Here is a 20049-nt window from a genome sequence, read left to right as displayed (position 1 = left end):
GCTTCGAAGCGAATAATTTCGCTGGTCTTTCTTGCAACGATAATTCCACGAACGAAATTTCACGATCGAAGAATCAATATTTAATGTCTTTCTCTTGGAGGGACGATTAAAAATCAAACGTAATTCCACATCGACGAGATTCTAGATCGATGTTCGACGAGTCGAAGCGAGACGCGTTCAGAAAACGAATAATCTTGGTGGTCTTTTCTTACATCGTTGCAACGATAATTCCACGAATATTTTCACGATCGAAGAATCAATATTTAATATCTTCCTCTTAGACGAATGATGAAAAATCCAATTTCACATCGACGAGATTCTAGATCAATGTTTGACGCGTCCAAAAAACGAATAATCTTAGATGGTGGCTTTGTTACATTTTTCCAGTTGTCGCAACGACGATTCCACGAATATCTCACGATCGAACAATCAATATTTAGCGTCTTTCTCTTGGAGGGATGATAAAAAATCGAAGGTAATCGCACATGGCGGGTATCGTGGCGCGCTGTGTGCTCGGTTTGTGGGAGTGGCAACACGTGTTTCTCATGTGTGTCAACCCGCAGTCGTAGGTAGTCGAGGAGAAAGGGGGATATCGGGGCGATATCGGGCTGTACGAGTTCTCATAGAGGCGTGCTGCATACATATCGCCGGTTTGGTAGCGCGCCGCGTGGCACGAAGTGAGCGAAATCCCTAGAAAGCTGGGGGATGTACGTACGTGTGTGTGTGTGTGTGTGTGTGTGTTGCTCGGTCTACTTCCATGGCGGAAGGCTTCTTTGCATCCCCGGGTAATTTTTCATAAGCGACGGTGAATGGCTTTTGTGCAGGAACTTAGCTGTTACGCGGTATTCCTTTGACTTTTCGCTTCTATTAAAATACCGTTGATTGAAATGAGAAATGGCGGTGGCGTAATTGTGGACAGAACGATTGCTTTTCGTAAGAAAAGGAACGAGAAGAAAGATAAAACGATGACGCGGGTTTATCGATCGATTGACGAAACGAATCGATTTAATCGAGATGGATCTCTTTGTTGTCCAACGATTTATTTTTCATTATTCTCGAAGAGAGGGGAAAATCCCTTCCCTCGCAGGTAACAATTTATTCTCGTTGCTCGTATTTTCGCGAAAATATTTTCATTAAAAAAGTTGCCCGACAAAGAATTTTTCCATTTATGGTCACGGCGGCGCGAAGCAGAAGCGTTATTGTTCTCATTCTGATCGAAGTGTGGAAATTACTCGTAATTGCTGGTTGTCGTGTCGTGTCGGAGAAAAGGAAAAAAAAAAAGAAGAAGAAGAAGAATTATTAAAAATTTCCAAGGAAAACGTATTCGTGCCGCCGTGTTTCAAATATATTCATCCACTTGGAATTGGAACCACGAGGTATCAGAAAATCGTGTTTCGATTATACGAACCGGGCTGTAATTAAGGGACAATTTTCGCGCAAGGTAACGAAAGCTCGTTTCTCCCTGGATAAAAAATTCGACGGTCAAACACGACGCGAGGCGAAATTGTGCTCGCAATCTTTATGAATCCGGCGACGCGATTCGTAATTACGTCGCCGTCGCAACAAGTAATTCCGGAAACGCGGCGCTCGTTCGCCGAAATTCCCGCATAAAGGGGAACGAAAGGGGGAGAAACAAAAGAGAGAGGAGCGGAGAAATGAATTAAAAACGATATTTCCGTTTCATTGATTTTTGCATTAACCTCCTCCCAAGCATTTTCACCTTTCCCCTTTCGTTGTTCCACACACGCGCACAGAAAGCCACAGATTTAAAATACATTTGTTCCGCTCTCGAGAACCATTTTTTTCTTTTTTTTTTTTTTTTTGCCAACGATGTTGTCGAAGCACCGTACTCTAGATTACCGTAAATGTATACGCGTGATGAATCGCTGGACGACGACGAACGGGCGATATTTCCGCGTTAATGTATGCGCAAGGCACACGGATGTTGGAGAGGAGAGAACGCCGTGCGCCGTGCCTCGTGTGACAAAAATCCTCTCTTCATCACGTGTATTTAATCGCGAGAATTAAATCGCGATCGAGCGACGTTAGTTGAAATTCGTGTTGTGACCTCTTGAAAAATATGTGTATACGTAAATATCTTTCCATTCTTTGAAAGAATATTTTTTTTTTTTTTTTTTGGAACGGTGCGCAATTTCTAAACGCAAAAATATCTTTGTTCTTGGATGGAGCGATGTATAGATTCGCAACGATTTCGCAATTATTTGAAACGTATACCATGCGTGGTATACTCGTCTCGCTTCGTGTCTTCATTAAAGGAAAGGAGCGGGAAAGGATAATTAAAAGTTCGACTGTGAAACTCGGAGAACGAAGCTCGGCTCCGAGGAGGACGCGACTCGGCCACCCTGAATTTCCCTGTTATTTGCTCCTCGAAATTGCCCCGTCTATCTGCTTTGCCCTCGATCCACGCGACAGTCTTCCTTCCTTCCTTGAATTTCGTTGTTCGGGAGGGGGGAAGCTTGGATCGAGCTGATCCCAGCTCTGAAACGTTAATTACGGTTGTCTGAGGCCGCGACAAAGTCGGGGAAAGTTTGCCAGCGGGATCCTCGGGGGAGGGCACTTTGATTTTGTCAACACGTGCATTCGTTACGCACGCAATTAAGGGGAGCAAGCCCTTGCTCGCATATGCGATCCTCTTTGACAGCTTCCCGAGTTCGAAGATTTTTTTCTCTCCCCCCTCTCTCGAGGAATTTAATCGAATGTTTGTATTAAAAAGTTCACGATCAATCTAATAATAATTAATCGTTTTCTCGTTTCAGACATGTCCTACAAACCGCAGCGGCCCACTATCGAGGGTAAGTTGTTTCTCGCTCGAGGTTCCTTTTCTTTCAAACGAAAATCGTTTTCGCACGATTTTGATCGATAAATCGTCATCGATGACGCTTCTTTACGAAATGTATGCCTAGATTTTTCGCCTTTCGCGTCGCAGGAAATTACCAGCAACGGTGGAACGAATATGCATATTCAAACGCTTCGTAGAAAAAAAAAAAAAAAAAGAAAAATAAAAGAAAAATCGTAGCAATCGCGTTTATAACAGGTTTCCACAGCACGATTTAAATTAGCTGGCACGCGATATTTTGAAGCGGCGGAGGGTTGACGGACAGAAGGGGGATAACTCGTTCGTCTTTGAGCCGAGCTCACGACTCAATTACGTCGGGATCGCGGCCAACAACAAACGGTGAATTTCGAGATGACACCGTTTCGAATTCCGAGCAACGATCACGCCAACCATCGCGGCAACGATCTCCCTTCGAGTTAAACGAACGCTCTCGTGTTCTTCCAACTTATTTTTCTCGACGCGATCGCGATTATATTCCGCGCGACTATCCTCGCCCGCCTATCGCGAGGCTGGCAATTTTTCAGTAGTCGAGCCCGACCGATGGTCGGACATGAATACGCGAAATTATCGCGTCGTTGCGTGGATCGCGCTCTATTTTCCATCGGAATGGACGTTCGTTCGAAATAAAATTTCGACCCTTTTTTTTTCACGATGAACTTTCCAACGATAATTATATCGTCCCGCTTATCCGTTTGAATGTTTCACGAGGGAGACGGGTATCGTTTTCGACGACGGCTCGTCTAAATAATCGAGATAGATAAATAATTCGTTCGAGAGGTTTTTTTTTTTTTTTTTTTTACTCGCACAGCAGGGTGTATTCATCGTTCTTACTCGATCATTATCTCTCGAAGTGGTGAAAAGGTACACACTTTTATGAAACGCCGTTACAAATCATCCTGTCAAACGCGTTATGCGAGGCGCCCTTTTTCCCCAACCCTCCCCCTCACGCAATCCCTCTATTGTTACATCCTGTATTCGCACGTATATATTATCGCCGTATTTCTCTATGCGAATTTTCGTTCGAAATATTTGCATTTTGCGGCCATCGTGCGGATCCACCCCCCTCCCCTCCCCCATTTCCGATTCATTGTTCGGATTAATCGAAATTTTTTTAAATTTAACTTAGAATAGAGAAATTGGAAAGGAAACTTTTCTTTTTTTTGCCGTAATTCCCTCCCCCCCCTCCCCGCTCCCCTCCACGATGAATTAATTCACTCGTGGTAAAACGACAAAATTTACAGTTTGGAATAAACTGTAAAAATCTCGATACATATTCCGATATTTTCGCGAGAAGAATTGCAGGCCCGACTCATTTTATCCTCTCGCGAGATTAAAATTTTTCTCGATCGTTATCCCGAGTTTTCCTTAATTGCTGAACTTCAAGGAAACAACTTTTAAAAAGAGAACTCTCCCCGTTCGAAAACTTCTCTTTGTCGCCTATCCCGTGTACACGCGATAATTGGCAATTACCAAGATCGAACCCGCGATCACCCGGCTCATAAATCACCCGATTCCTCTTTTCCGTCGGGTGACGTTGCATAATTCGGGCTGGAAATAAGGAGCGTTTACACAACGAGCGTAAGTAGAAATTTACCTTATCGCGGGGAGGAGTGGGTGAAATTCGCAAGTTTGGCGAAACGTCGATTATTATCAATTATTAGGGGAAGTTTTGGAGGTTTTGGAGAACCGAAGGACGAGTTGCAAAGGACGGTTACACTATTATTCGAATAGTTGGAACGATCGTTTCGGCAATGCGCACCGCGGATATCCCCTCCCCCCAAGTTTCAACATCCGGATATTGAATATGGTTAGGCGGGAAATTGGGAATATTCCGGATACTTGGGATGGTTGTTACTTGGGGCAAACGTTAGATGTTTCGATGACAACCGCCGGCTCCCGGCCAATTAGTTTTGAATTCCGCGTAAATCAGCGTTCGAATAATTGGGAACTGATTCCGACTCTCTGTCAAATTCGTCGCAGTCCCCCCCCCTCCGATTATTAGCCGAGTTGGAACTGAAACGTGGCTCGCGTTAATATTCGATTCGTTTCTTCTCGAAGATTATCGCGATATTGATTTGTTATGAATACGTTTCTTCTTCCCTTTCCTGCTCCATTTTCCATCCCCCGTCAAATGCACTATTTGAATAGAAAAGTGTGCGCGTAACGATGGCGTGTGCGAACCGCGCTCTTTCCCTCCTCCTCCCCCCGTTTCGTCGAGCCAACACTCGCCATCCAACCGCTCTCGAGTGCCTCGAGTATTTGCATTCGGAATCGTACAAACGTTTCTAAGAAGCTTCGCGTCCGCGAGTTTTCGTTGGGTTGGAAAAGGCTGAGGAATATCCTATCCGGCTATTTCGTATATCCTTACAAGGCATCGGCAAATTTATTCCATTTACGAATTCGCTTTTCCGGCGAATGTAATTTTTATCGGCCCCTCATCTCCAACCGCCCTTCACCCCCCTCCTTCGCGGGAAGGATGAGGAGGGTTTCCGCATAATTCGAATAAATAATACAGCACGCTAACGAGATACCCTACCTCTTCTCCTTTACCGCCCTTCCTCTTGAAACAATATTCACCTCTCCGACTTTATTCACATATTATATATATGTATGTGTGTGTGTGTGTGTATATATATATAAGAAACCATTTTCCAGCTAACTCGGTTACGAGTTACAGCGGCGTTTTGCAAATGCATTCACGGTATCGGTATTCCGGAACTCTCGAAACTTGATTGAACAAAGGAATTCTTGGGGGAAAAAATATGCCGAATAGGAAGCAAGGGATTAAGAGTTTGGAGGGGGGGGATGGTTGGCGAAGTAGCGTTATACTTTGAAAAAGTTTTTATGGAGTATTTTTTCCCTGTCTCCGTTCTGGAAAGAAGATCGAATCGGCGAAGATTTACCGAGATTTCAACCGGGATGTTTTTATTCGTTAAGTAGGTCGAATTCTTCTTCTTGTTCTTCCGTATCGCTCGTCTCTTCCACAGAATTTGCATTCTTTCCTTTCTCGTCTTTGGTACTTGTATTATTCGAGCTTAATGGATTTGACGTTTCTCGTCCACCTCGTAATTTTCGAGCTAATATTTGCGTCTAATGAGAAAGTACGAGGCAGTCGAGTAATTATGCGAGCAACACGGGCGGCCAGACACTCGTGAACTTTCGATTTCCTCCCTTAACTTTCCACGTGCACGCCATGTATCGAAAAATGTTTCCAACCACTCGGCTTAATTAAAAGGTTTATCGTTTCCCTTTTCATCCGCAGTATATATATAGTTTTTTCAAACTTCAAAATATTACCCTTCGATTTTCTATTCGCGAAATATTCATTTCCGATATTTCCGAAGAAGAATCAATTTCCATTTGATCAACTCGCTTGTCAAACTTCCCCAAATCACCCGATTTTCTTTCGAAAAATCGTAAACATCCCCGCTCGATTTCAATCGTTTAACTTAAACTCGCTCTTCTTCCCAGTTTTTGGGGAGAATGAAACGATGCACGCCACCAACGGACACCGATACGCCAATTCGTTATCCCTCGAGGGTGCATCGCGACACGACACGCATCAATCGCATTACCGTCGCACGAATCGCGTGCATTCTCGTTTCGAGTATTCGAGTTTCGCGATTACACTCGAGATCATCCACGTATTCAATTCCCTCGAACGGGTTCCAGCTACGAGCCAATTCAGAAAAGCGAGCAAAATTATAATTCTCCTCGTATTCTTCGTGACGCTTTCGATCCTGTTCGAGGTATCGTATTTCCCGAATCTCTTGATGATTCTCAATTCGACGACGCATTTTTGAGATTATCGAAATTTCGAAGAGGTCGAAGGAGAGGGCAAGATGACCGAGCTATCGATCGTTAAATTTTGAACGAGGAGGCCAAGTGATGTACCCAAGAATCGACTCGTAGCTCGTTGTCAATTCAAAGGAAACGAGTTATACGAAACTTCTTCTCTTTCTTTGCACCAATCTCGATCTTAGAATCTTCTGATCGTAAAATCGTATAATCGATAAAACTTTCTATATTGCGATCCAATATCCAAAGATTCGTTTCGAACCTTAGGGAAAAGTTCCATTTATGGCCGAAAAAAAGGGATTTCCTCGTTTGGATGAATGAACCGCGGTTCCATACTGGATCGATTGGACGAAAAAGAGTAGAGAGAGAGAGAGAGAGAGAGAGAGAGAGAGAGAGAGAGTAGAAATTCCGCCAAAAATATTCTACGACAGCGGGTGCAGTTACTATAAATCGCTGCACCCTCCCTGCACCCCACCCCGCCGCTTACACGCCCCGTCGGTGGTGTGAATGCGAGTAAGCCGAGTCGAGTGAAGAGGGAGGGAGGGGCAAAGGTACGCAGCGGTTGGGGGAAAAAAGGAAGAGTCCGGCCGATAAATTACGCGCGTGGAAAAAAGCGTGGCGCCACAACCGTTGGTGGAGAAGGAAAGAGCGAAGAGGGGAGAATCGTCGGTTCACGCGATATAAATGGAGGAGGGTGTGCAGAGGGGGGAGGCTCGCTTTTTACGGGTTTTTCTGACTCCCCCCTCTTGGAAACCACCTTACACTGGCCGGCGTTATCGAGCCGCTCGCTAATATCAGCCACGAAATTTCACCCAACACCTCCACTTTCCCCGGAACAAAGGGTGAACTCGAGAGCGAGAGGTGTACCAGGGAGGGGTTTGTTGATTCGCTCCTCGTGTTTTTACCGTGGAAAAATATTAGGAATCGTCCAACGAACGCGTGAAAATGACACGTTCTTTCGATTGTAATTAAACCGAAATGAAAGTTAGAAAATTTAAATCCCAGTTTTAAAAATCGCGATGAAAGGGAAAGAAAGAAAGAAAGAATACAAGGGGACACACGTTTCATTCGATGGAAGGGAGGAGCGCGACAACGCGTCTGAGATTTAGTCCGAGATGGCGAGAAGGAAGAAGGAGAAAGAAGAAAGGTTGAAGGGCGCGTGGAGAATCGACGAGGAGAATCCTTTGCTATTTTCCTTCTCGCGGTTCCGATATTTCTTGTCTCTCGCCACGTGAGTTGCGCTTTGTGCCCCGCCGCATACTACGCGCCTCTGCACAAAGCTGTATACGTGGCGTACAACCCATACCGCGCGGCCAAAGATAAGGTTACGTTAAGAAATTGCTTTCCGTGGGACGAAGCCAAACTCGCAATCTCTTCTTTCCCATCCTTTCGCTCGCTCCGCTCTCCCGTTTTTCGCGTCTCCCTTTTCTTCAACCCACCACCCCCTCGTTTCCCTCGCTTATATCCTACTCGTTCCTGTCCACTTCCTTCCGTCGAGATGCACGTCGACAAAAGGCGACGGCGCCTCAAAGGGCGAAAGAATGCGCGGGAATCCGCCTCTTCCCACACCGTGGAACGTGGAACACAGATTATTTCGTTAACACGATAACATTTTCGCTCCTCCTTCCTTCTCTCGAATCGTCATCTCGCAAGGGAGGATCGAACAGGTGAATCGATCTTCTCTTCGGATGGAAAGAATATACAACAAGTTTCGAGCGCGAAAAGCTTCGCCGTTTACAGCACGGACGATTACTACTCGGTTACTTCTCTTTTTCTTTTTTCTCCCCCTCCTCGCGCACCGCACCGATTAATTTGCCACGGTAAATTGACTGGGTGAAATATCTGGCCGTTAGGCCGGCAATCCTGTGCACATTCGATGTATCCCGTCGTTGCACCGGTAACCGCGTAATGCGCTGCATAACAACGACCGATAACGCTTTATATATTATATTTTACAAAACCGGTCAGCAACACCGGTGCGTTTGCCCGTGTTGAATGAGGAGGAGGGAAAAGTCGATGCGCGCGGTGTGTAGTCGGTGGTATTATGTAGGAGGGAGAAGGGATAGGATTAAAATTAGTCCGTCCATATTAACAACAGCCAATTTACCGTATTATTTAAACCCGTTTTCCGCAAATAATCGGCGGGCCAAGTTAATCTCATGCATAAGTTATAATGAAAAGCAAACTCGACGCTTGTTGTTGCGAAGAGACGACGGCTCGCTTATCGCCCGTTTCTTTGAGAAACCGAAACCGCCCCCTTCTCTTTCTTTCTTCCTCTTTTTTCCCCTCTCTCGTTTCCATTTTACTCGTCTGGTTAAAATTGACACGGGAAGGGAGGAATGGGGAATTAATCGGGGCGGCCGAGGAAAAGACGAGGGAGAGAGAGAGAGGAGAGAGAGAGAGAAGGCTTTCCTCTCTCTCTCTCTCTCTCTCTTCCTCCCCGAGGAATTTGAAATAGCGGAGCGCGGCGAGACTTTGTCGAGACGTTAAATTAGAAATGGATGAGAAAAGATTGCTTAACGAAATGGGGAAAATCTCGTGTTTTCTCAAGCCCCCGCGATTCTTCGCCGAGATGTTTCGAGTATGAAAAAAAAAAAAAAAAAAAAGAACGAGCTTTTCCTCGATTTCATGAATATGCATAATTCGTCTATTGTGTGACAAATTTGCATACAATAATTGCACGAAATGTCTCGATCGAATTCGTTCCGTTCCGTATCTCCGTTAGATCGTTATTATAATAGGACAATTAATATACGAATGGAATCGTAATCTACTATACTTTATACACACTATATCTACGAAAAATGGATTGATATTCGATGAACACGTGCAAACGTTCTCGAGATCATTCGCAACAATTTTTCAATCAATTTAAAATTTTTTACGAGAGATCTAACGAAATTGGAATTGGCGCGGTATTTCACGTTCGTATAATAGTAAAGAGATCGTACGACGATTAACAAGCGAGGGGAGATTAATTAACGGAAGCGTTTTACCGGTTATTAAGCAGAGGTTTATCCGTCGATCGTGTCACGTATTCCGTTGTTATTATTATTATTATTATTATTAATTCATTCGAGAGAGTTGGACAATCACGATGAAAAAAGGATGGTCGGTTTTCGCGCCGCCATTAAATCCGCGGTTGGAAAGGTTTCGGCAGTCGTGAGTCGTTACTCGAGGCTAATTCAATAGATATCAATTCGTTGTTATAGTTACACAACGAGTCCCGATTATATAGTTAAAATTGAATTCAAATATTTGGGTGGGATTAAAAGCGTCGCGGAAAGATCTCGTGAAATTTTAACGCGTTCGACGGAAACTGGTTTCGTGTCAATTATTCTTTCTTCCTATTTAATTATTCATTGTTCACGAATCGGATCGATCTCATCTTTTTTCGATCATCTTTTCGAATACTTTTTTATTAAAAAAAAAGAAGGAAGGAAGGAAGGAAGGAAGGAAAGAAAATACGAAAAATAAGATCCACCGGTGCAGAGGTAGTACCTGAAATGACAGAGAATCGAGAAAAGGGGGATGGAATTAGTCTGGGCGTAATACGGTTTCTGGGTTGCATTGGCGCAGATGGCCACGGAAGAAGAAACGATCCCTTTCGTTGGTTGGAAACACGATAATCGATGGCCCCGTATCCACCGGCCAATGGATTCGATATCAAGCGGTGCAAAAATTCCAGCACGCCGCTCGGGACGTGGAGTAAAAAAAAAAAAAAAAAAAGAAAAAAAGAAAAAAAAATAGAGACAAAAGCGTCTGTATCCGCGAAACAGGCAGTCACCGAAAATGGCCGGTATGAATTAATCAACTGCGTCGGCTCTCGTGGCCTGTCGTTTATCGAGATTCATCCCTTCCTCGCCCTCCCTTTTCTCCTCTCCAAATTCCGCTTTTATTATTTTTCTCCCCCCCCCCTCTCCGCTCCCTTTATCTCTTTGTTCCAACCTTCTCTCTCTCTCTTTCTCTCTCTCTCTCTCTCTCTCTCTCTCTCTCTCTCTCTCTCTCTTTTATTCTATTTTTACTCCACTAGCGAAAAGATAGATTTCGTTTCGACTGGTTTCGAGAAAAATGGAATTGGACAACTCGGTACAATGCAGAGAAAGAATGCAAAAAGGAAGAGAGAAAAGAGGGAGGAATGGGAATGGGGATACCAGCGTATCGAGCTAACTAAACCGTATCGAACCAACTGTTTTACACGGAACCGTTTTTAAATATTGGCCCGAATCGAGCGATCTGGTGCTTGACGCGTATATTCTATTATTTCTCGTATCGTCCTTTTAATACCTCGCCCTTATTTATCGCCGCAAGATCGCCAGGCTCTCGTTCACGATGAAATCGAACGGATGCAGCATCGGTCGGAACCATCGTTCCTCTTGTTTATATCAACGCCGCCGCTCTCCAACGCGCGATATCGAGCGGCCGTTTCACCCATCCGCAATTTATCCAGCGATCGACTCGCCGCGATATGGAATCCTTGCGCGTGTATAAAAATCGAATCGCCTCCTTCTCTGTTTCGTTCTCTGTTTCGGCGAAACTTTCCATTCGCCGATTTCTCGAAATTGATAACAAGAACAACGAATCGGGTTTCCAGAGCAGCGAGAATCTGTTGCAGCGCGCCCTTAAACGAAACCCTTTGACTCCAATGGCAATGGGGCGAGCTGACTGACTGAGACATGGTCCTCGAGGGAGACGGTCGAGATTTACGGACTCGATTCGTATCGTTGCTGCTGCGCACGTACGCAGAATCTGACGCGCTTATTCGTATCACTTGCACACAGGTGAAAGGGTAGGGTAGTTACCTCTCTTCTTTTTCTTTTTTTTTTTTTTCGTTCCCTTCACGACGTTCCTTTTCACGGGAACGGGAGAGAGTAAATCTCGACGACTTTTAAAACCGAATCCGGAGGAAGGGTGGTCGCTCTTTGAGGAGAGAGAGCTAGTGTGTGTGTGTGTGTGTGTGCGCTTGTAGGGACGAGAGAGAGAGAGAGAGAGAGAGAGAGAGAGAGAGAGAGAGAGAGAGTATTCTTGGCGCTCAACAGATTTGTGGCGAACGAGACGAAGAAAGGCAGGGGGTATGAATTATTAAAGAAGAAGAGAAAAAGGAAGAGAAAAGGTAGGGCGGAGAATGGATTAAGTCGCGATAGACGAGATAGAAGCGGTTGGAAAAGTAAATGAAGATTGAATCTGTTATCGAAAAGTTGATAAATCGGTGGTTGGACGCGGGTTTTTACGTGCGAAGATCACGTTTCGAGATTGTTCCAACTCGTTTCTTCTCGGTTGTGGGGCAAGAATTACGACGTGGGCCTTTGGAGGAACGTCCACGTAAAGAAGGGAAACGAGAAATCGAATTTCTGGATTGGAATACATAATACACGTATTATTTTGGCTCATTTTGGCACGCCCTTCGCCATACCCGAGTTGTAGTTGCACGGCTGATTGCTACTCAATACCAGGATCTCTCGCTCATCCCGCTATAACCTCATATATGTATCTATCTGACTGCACGTTTCAGTAACAATGGCGCATTACGTCGGTTTAATCGATGATAAATCACACCGCGATATCCGTGACCGATATCTCCGCTTTTCGAGATTCACCGTTGAGAGAAATATTTATCGCCCGAAATGATGTACGATCCCGATTAAAACGCGTTGGATAACATTGTATCTCCTTTGACCGTTTCCTATTTTTTCCTCCCTCCCCTCTTCTCTTTTCTAAATAAAATCGCACGTCAAGCGAACGTTATCCTACGCCAAAATCGTTTTTATTTATATAACGAATAACCGTTATATCGTATATTAAAATCGGCCATTTTTAAACGATCGCAATTTTTCATTCTATCTTATCTCGTGTTACACGATGAATTTTTATAATATTTCGTAATCTCCATTTAATTTAATTCCAACTCGGAACGCATCGATTCGATTCTATCCCTCTTTCTCGTTATCCTTTTCGTTTCGGGAAATTTATTCCCGGATAAGTTTTCGAAAGAATTTAAAAGATCCGTAATATTATAATCCGTAAAATCGCACCGATTCGAGCAATTTCGAGTCGCATTATTCAAAACGGTAACAAAAACGGTGGCTGAAAAAACTTTTCCAAACAGCGGAAGTACAACGCGGATGCAATGCGATTGTTTGCGCGAAAATCGTATCCAAAAATCGCGTTTCGCGTTTATGCAAATATCCCGCGCGAACAATACGGAAACGGAAATCCGTATCTAAAATTCAGGGATCCATAAATCGCAAGTTTTCTCAATTCCAAACAACTACTACGAGGGAATTTGCCGGGGAAAAACAAGCCCAAGAGGTGTACGCTCCGCGTTAGAGTTTAGCAAACAGCTATTAGCGTCGAAGGAGGAAAATAAAGGGAGAAAGTAACAAGATGCGGAGGGAGGGGGAGGGGGAAAGGAGGAGGGAGGGAGAGAGGTGTATCATTGCGTTAACTTTTAACGATATTACTTGGCTCTCTCGATTAACTCGAGCCCTAAACCATCCAGCGGGGGAGGACGACGAGCCATTCCGAGCTTACGAGACTCGTCGCGAGGCTCGTGCACAGGTGTGAAACGGTGGTGGTTCGCCAGCGTCGCGACGCCACCGTACGTGTACGTACACACGTGCACGGCCCGAATAGCTTGCACCGCCCAGGGGAGAACTCCATAAAGACTGATTTACGCGCACGATTTATGAAGACCGTTCGGTTTTCTGGCTAGTATTTCAGCCTATGCAGCCGAAATCCTCTCTCCATTTTTTCCCTCCCCTTTTTCCCCAACCTTTTTCAGATTCCTCTTTGTTTTCTCCCTTCAAATCTTCGATTTTCCTTCCCCTTTTTTTCACCCTCTCTTTCCCGCTTCTCATCTCGGTGTTTTCGTCTCGTATCGTAACTTTTCTCCATTCTTCGATCGAGGGCGATTTTTTCCTTCTCGTTCGACGAGGACTTGTCGCGAGGAATAAATATTCGAGGCGAAGTCCTAAGTAAAAGGTTACGACACGAATTCAACGTGTACGAAGTAACGAGTTTTTGCGGTATGATTAATAAAGGGAATTGCGACCGACTTTGGCCGAGCTTTCCAATAATTCTCGGCTATCCGCCGACTCGTCGATTCGATCGTGACCGACCTATATAGTATCGAATTGAAAAAGAAAAAAGAGAAGAGAAAATAGCGCGTGCTTTCTCGCATCTTTTTTTTCTTTTTCTTTTCCTTTTTTTTTTTCTTTTCGAAAAATGTCGTCGAATAATCACGCGATTCCGCAACGAGAGTCGTTCGTATATATCGTGTAATGGGATTTTAAAACTTTTGACTTGTAATTTTGTTAATAATTAGACAAAATTACATTCGGGATTTAATTATTTCACGTTTCATTAAACTCTCGTAATATCGAGTTATATCCGCGATACGAATTATACTCCCATTGCGAACAATAAGTATTTGTTCGCTACATTTATGCGTATTCCGCTTTAATTCCGACTTTACTCCTAATTTATGGAACCGTCGAGTTCAGCCGAATCGCGCACGTTCTACCAATTACTAACCTAATTAAAAAATACATATATTTATTCGTCATCGAAACGTCGTTTGCCCACCCAACCACTCGACGAATCATTTTCTCGATCCAACGGATAAATCGCTTTCACATCCTTCGCCATTGACAACAGTCCATTGATCGAAAAAGAGGCGGCGAGCGATCAAAATTAGCCCCGTTGGTTTGCGGCTCGTTTCCTCCTCCGCGTAAAAGAGAAAAAGTGCGCGGATGGATCGGCGGGTAAAAGGGTACGTATGAAAAGGGTACGGCGCGGACGTGGCCGTGTTTCACCGATGAATCCGTGTACTCGAAGGCTTTGGGAGGCAAAGCGAGGGAAGCGGCTTTCACGCAGCCCTAGGATTTAACTTTCCAACCGAGAAGGCGGACCGAGGGTTCGAGCAACAGGATCGAGCGTTGCGGTGCTTGCGTTGGGGGAGGGGAACCGTGAGGGCCAAAGGGCGGAGGAAGAGGTGGAGGCGCGGTGTCGCGACAGAGCGCTCGACTCGGACAAAGGAGCACCGGGCAAAAGGTTAATCTTCCTTTTTTGCACGCTTTGACTCCTCCTTCTCCTCCACCCGCTGATTCATCCCGCGAGTCGAGAACTATTACTCGAGTAACGCGGCGAAATTTATAACGTCGATAAGAATCGTGGGTTCCTCCTCTGTTTCGGTTAGCTTTTCGGATCTTTCTCTCGTCGAAGATTATCGAACAACTATGTCGGATGATCAACCGTTCGCAAACCTCGTTGCGTTTGCGCAACCTGTGCATATTGCGTGTACCGGATCTCTTAAAGAGGCTACGGTAAGCCGCGATACTTTACGACGACGAAATGAAACTCGAAGAGGAGGAGGAGGAGGAGAAGGAGGCAGCTTTATTTCGGAGAGGCGACGCGATGAGACGGCGGGGTGCAGGTATGCCGTAATGAAATTCATCGCGCGACGATATTGAATTTCAGAATCACGGTTACTTTCGCCGACGTTTAAGCCGAGAATTACCTTGGAAACGGAATTTCGGGAACGTTTGCAATAATGGAGGCCAGAGGAGGGCCTCTGTTTACAAGGCGGTGCACAGACCTCGAACGGCGGCCGGCACATTTCCTTCCTTACGAGCGATATAATTTTCGGCGTAAGTCGGTTTCGCGGCACGCGCCTCGCTTGTATCAGACTTTATATAACGTGATCTCGCGTACGTTAATTGGCCACGTTAAGATGTGTCGTCAGTTTCTACGATGCTTCTTCTCGCGTATGCGGAGAAGACGGATAAGGATAATCGATCCTTTCGATTGTACAGTCACGAGTTGAAAGTCGAACGAGCAAGCCAGAGAGCGAAACCCCTCCCCGGTAATAAAGGTCTCTATCTCGACCTTAATGGGTGCAGATGTTGTTACGTCCGGGGACGGGCTTAAACTACTTCTGGACAGCTTTATCCCGCCGACTCACCGCGACACGAAACGGCCGACCAATCGTGCCGCCTTCCACTCGGATTAACAATGTTGTACGACGGACCCAGCTCTAATTACACTTTATACCGGTGTATTATACCGCCGGTGTGATACGTATCAGCGAAATTACATCCGTGACCTCCTCCTTTTATCGTCCATCAGATTTCCACCGCCCGATTGTTTTTTCAACGATCAAACGCTCTTCTTCCTCGCTCCTCCTCCATTCGATTTCTCGCGGGCCAATGGCACTTGGACTAATTGCTCGCGCTAACGAACAACTCCTCGTTACGTACGGGATAGGAAAAGTTCGAACGAATTTTCGAGAGTTTTTTTCACCACGCTGCTGGGCGAGGTGGTAGAGGAGGGCGTAGCCCTTTTCTCCTCAACGCGGCCAACCTTCCGACCATTGCAACTTTTACGATATCCTCTTCCCTCCTCCGTGGATTTAAGCGGCTTTCATTAAACTCGGCCGTCCGCTCGTGCGAGTCGTAAGACAGATTAGTCCGGGAACTTAATGGTCGTGACAATTAAACGGGAGTTTTGACGGAAAAACGGTTTCCTCGAGTAATCACGTTCTACTTTGTTTCCAACAACTGTTACCGTTCGTGTAAAGAGTTAAAGAATTCTCTTTATTTACTGCTTACTTGTTCCATCTTAAGGAAATCTCTCCGGTTTGATCCGTTAATCATAATGAAAGGACGAATTTTTACACGACGGACGAAAGCCAATTGAACCGCTTCATTTCATTTTCATTCCATTTTTAACCACTCTTCTTCGGTCCAACATCTTCGAGTGAAGAAGAAGAGACGACGAAAGATGTATCGACGAGGTATCGTGTTGTGCAATTTCCCCTTCCCCAACGATTCGATCATTCGTGAATGGGACCTATAATCGCGAGAGTATCCGATCTCATCTCTCGCCTTTTCTCTCCCCCCCCCTTCCGTTTATATAAGGGGTGGAGGATTAATTAACGCGCCGGTTGCCCCTCCCCTTCGTACAACGGGATCTTCTTCTCGTAATTGGCGCGAGTGGAGTTGTCCCTTCGCGGCCGTTCTCACGGCTTATTTTAAATGCGACGTGAAATCAGCTTAATAGCGGAATCGTGGCCCGTCTTATTCGACCGTTTCCATTCCCCCGACTTCTTCGCCCATCTTCGCTCCTCGAGCAACGTCTAGGACGAGGGGAGGGGAGAGGAGGCAACGAACCGTGACACTTTTAAGCCGGCCAGGCTGAGACTTAAGGACTTAACGTCGAGCCTCGGCTTCCCTTGTTATCGTCGAGATCGTCCTGGATGATGACGATTATAAATCAAGCGGCCGCCACTCGTTAAGTTCCACGCGACGCTTAGAGTTGAGCGGAGTAGAGTGCTGGGAGGCGACCATCCTAGGCCTCACGGATTTCGATCGAGTGATAATTGCTGGTGATCGGTCGCGAATCCGGTCGAAAGCGAGGATACTTTCCGGTTGTGAAGATCTTTCCCTCGTGAAACATTGTCTCCCGCTGAAAAAATTGAAACGGGTATTTAACCCTTTTTAAAATGCGAAAAAAGTGCTCGAGAAAGATCGTCAGCGTTGATTAACTCGATCGATCGAGTTGCTTTTTTTATTGAAAAAAAAAAATTGATGATAAAAATTATAGACCGATTATAGTAGCGAGAGTAGCCAGTTGGAATCACTTTATATATGAACCGTGGACGGAACAAGGGGGGGGGGGGGGCTACACTTTCAGCCTCGACAGCTCTACACAAATTTAATTATAAAATTCTAACTCTTATTTATTTCTCATCGTTGAGCATAAGTTTGGAAACGGAAAAGATTCCATTTCCACCCCCTCTCGCTCCAAGCTTAATACAGCGAGATCTGATGTTGGATAAATTCGTGAACGAGGAACGGGAAGCCGGGGAGAGGAGAATTAGGATATCTCCCGTTTCTTTATATCTCCCGAGGAAAGAACAAATTACGACGATCCTCTATCTAGCGGGGGGAACAGCTACGACATTACGAGGTGGCGGCGATGGAGCTCCTCCGTTTCGAAATCGTCCGAGCAAGGGGTAGAAGTAACGCTTCAAGTTAGAAATTAGTAGTGTTGCCAGCCGTTTAAAAGATAAAAGCAAACTTTTCCCATTAATGCCCGCAGCCCCGCAGTGTGGAGAGTTGATGGAGACGGTGGCGCCATCCCACTCGATCGCGGCCTCTGGACCCTCTTCCCTCTAATTATTTAAAAAGTTTTCACTCCCGCACCACTGTCGAGGGTATATCTGGGTTATACTGCGTATCTCTGCGATGGACGCGCAAGATTTACTCCTCGAGTTGGTTCGTGATTCCACCCGATCTGCTCATTTTCCGCCTCGATTAGCGGATATTTCGTATTTATCGTAATTTAACTCTTTTAGGTCATAGTCGCTTTGCACAAGATGCCGCGTGTCGTACGATATGGATTCGAGTTATTGCGCATTATTGCAAGTGTGGCGTCGATATTTCGTTTTTATCGTAATTTCTTTTTTTTCAATGAACACCGTCGAAGCAACTCGAATTGTGAGGCGTAAACGTGACCGTTGACGATCTTTCACCGTGCACATTTTTGAGTTAATTTGTTCCAACAAGAAAGATTGACTATCATATATGATTGGACAACGTTCATTCCCCTTCTCGATTCGATCACTTGGTCGACGACTTGTATCGAAGCACGGTAGAAAGAAGATGGCGTTAACGCATTGTACGGCCGGTATAATTTTGGGATGCCTTCGAAAATGCCGTAAATGGAACTATTGCGCCCGCTCATCCCTCCTTTCTCTCGCGGTGTTCATCGGGCGGAGCCACGCCTGCACGTCCGTTTCCGCCTATTTTTGGCAATTTTCATCCATTCACGCGGGCAAATAATACGCGAGCGGGCAGCCGGTGCGCGGTCATTTGAAAGGGAAATCGCGTTTTCCCGAGGAAAAATTTGGCGGCCAGCGATGGGGAAAAAATCTGGATTATGTTTCGACGCGGGTAAACGAGCGAGCGAAATCGTCGAAACACGGTGTCGAAAATCGTTTGCAACGAGGATATTGAAAATAGGTTTCGTCCAATTTTCCAACTTGCCTCTCCTCGATTTTATCAGGTAACGTTTATCGACATAGGATTTGATCGCGTCAAATTGTGGAATTTCATTTGGCCATCTTGTAATTTCGTTGTCTCGCCCATTAGGTCTCGATATTATTACGTCGATTTTCTGATTTCGTTAATCCCTCGGCTGTTTGACCGAGAGTAATTTCGAAAATACATTTATGATTATACACGTACGCTGTGGCGCACGCTTGTTAAATTTCCGGCAATGATTCACGATCGGCGGTGTTTGCGCCGTGAATTTATACCGCGTGTGTTTTAATTTAGTAAATGTTGGTTCCCTTTCATTAATTATTTGACCCCGCCCTTTGTACAAATTGCTTTATCCCGATCGTAATTTTAATTAATTAATGCACTGCAACTTCCCTCAAGTTAAAACGTTTCATCCGCCACTTCATCATATTCCCGTGGAAATATTTTCAAGTTCCACACGCCTTTTGCCTCTCGAGTGAAGTCGGATCGCGCGAACAAAAAGAAGAAGACGAGAGCAGGTTAAAAAGGAGAAGGGGAAGATGTTACTTCAAAGAGGATAAAACTCGAGTCTTCTCGTACGAATCGGAATATAAATGGAAATTCTTTAATTAAAGAAGACATATTAACCGTGCATATTAGGGGCAAATATTTTTCTTAACACTTCTTGCTACATTGTGCAATTGTAATCCGTTCAGTCATCTTTTTACGTTCGCATTTCTATTACCGCGCTTCATTAATCTATTTCGCTCAACAACTGAAACGGTAGTAGCCAGGTTCTAGCAGGTTCGTTGTAAACGAGGCGTGCGCGTACCGAAATTTACAAACTCAAATGGAATCCTGAAAATTACTTGCGAGCGCCTAGCCATTAAAATTGACAATCCGTGAGGCTTGACACGAAGTTAAACGACCCCGCTATTTTCTCGCTCTCGAAAACGGAATTTTTTATTACGAGAGTGCTGCTTTTCGTTCTGCGCGGCGGTGAAAATAAAAAATAAAAAGGATGAAATGAAATGATGAAATAAACCGAGCGAGGGAAAGGATGAAAGGAGGAATTGAAAAATTTCGTATCGCATCTCTATTCGCATTACAATTACCAGCCGATCGTTCAACAACGGTTAAAGCGCTTGCTTTATCATTTGAATGAATGAATGCAAAAAAAAAAAAAAGGAAAGGAGAAGAAAAGAAAAAATCGTAGAGCCGAAAATCGTTATCATACAGACGAGAGTTTCTCGCGTTTTCTCGCGTTTCAGAGAGAAACCCTTTGTGCCCTTCTCCCTTTGATTTCTTTCCCACCTTTAACCGTGAATCAGCGCGTAAAAAGTAATTAACGCCGGGAACAAGAGCATTCTG

At 45.0% G+C, this 20049-nt stretch overlaps 1 protein-coding gene across 6 annotated transcripts in view; it reads left to right on the top strand.

Moving 5' to 3' along the window:
• Window positions 1-20049, top strand: part of LOC100869960 (agrin) — a 314930-nt gene that overhangs the window by 103697 nt on the left and 191184 nt on the right. For all 6 annotated transcript variants that reach the window (XM_086907395.1, XM_086907394.1, XM_012491686.3 and 3 more), the window contains exon 2: window positions 2778-2813. In XM_086907395.1, the coding sequence (XP_086763521.1) occupies window positions 2778-2813 (36 nt within the window). The remainder of the gene's footprint in view (window positions 1-2777; window positions 2814-20049) is intronic.

This window comes from Apis florea, unplaced genomic scaffold (genome assembly GCF_048593485.1).
Source record: "Apis florea isolate Af1SG1 unplaced genomic scaffold, ASM4859348v1 contig_2897_pilon, whole genome shotgun sequence".
Classification (NCBI taxonomy): Eukaryota; Metazoa; Arthropoda; class Insecta; order Hymenoptera; family Apidae; genus Apis; species Apis florea.
Note: the sequence above shows the minus strand (reverse complement) of the source record. Positions and strands in the feature narration are given on the sequence as shown.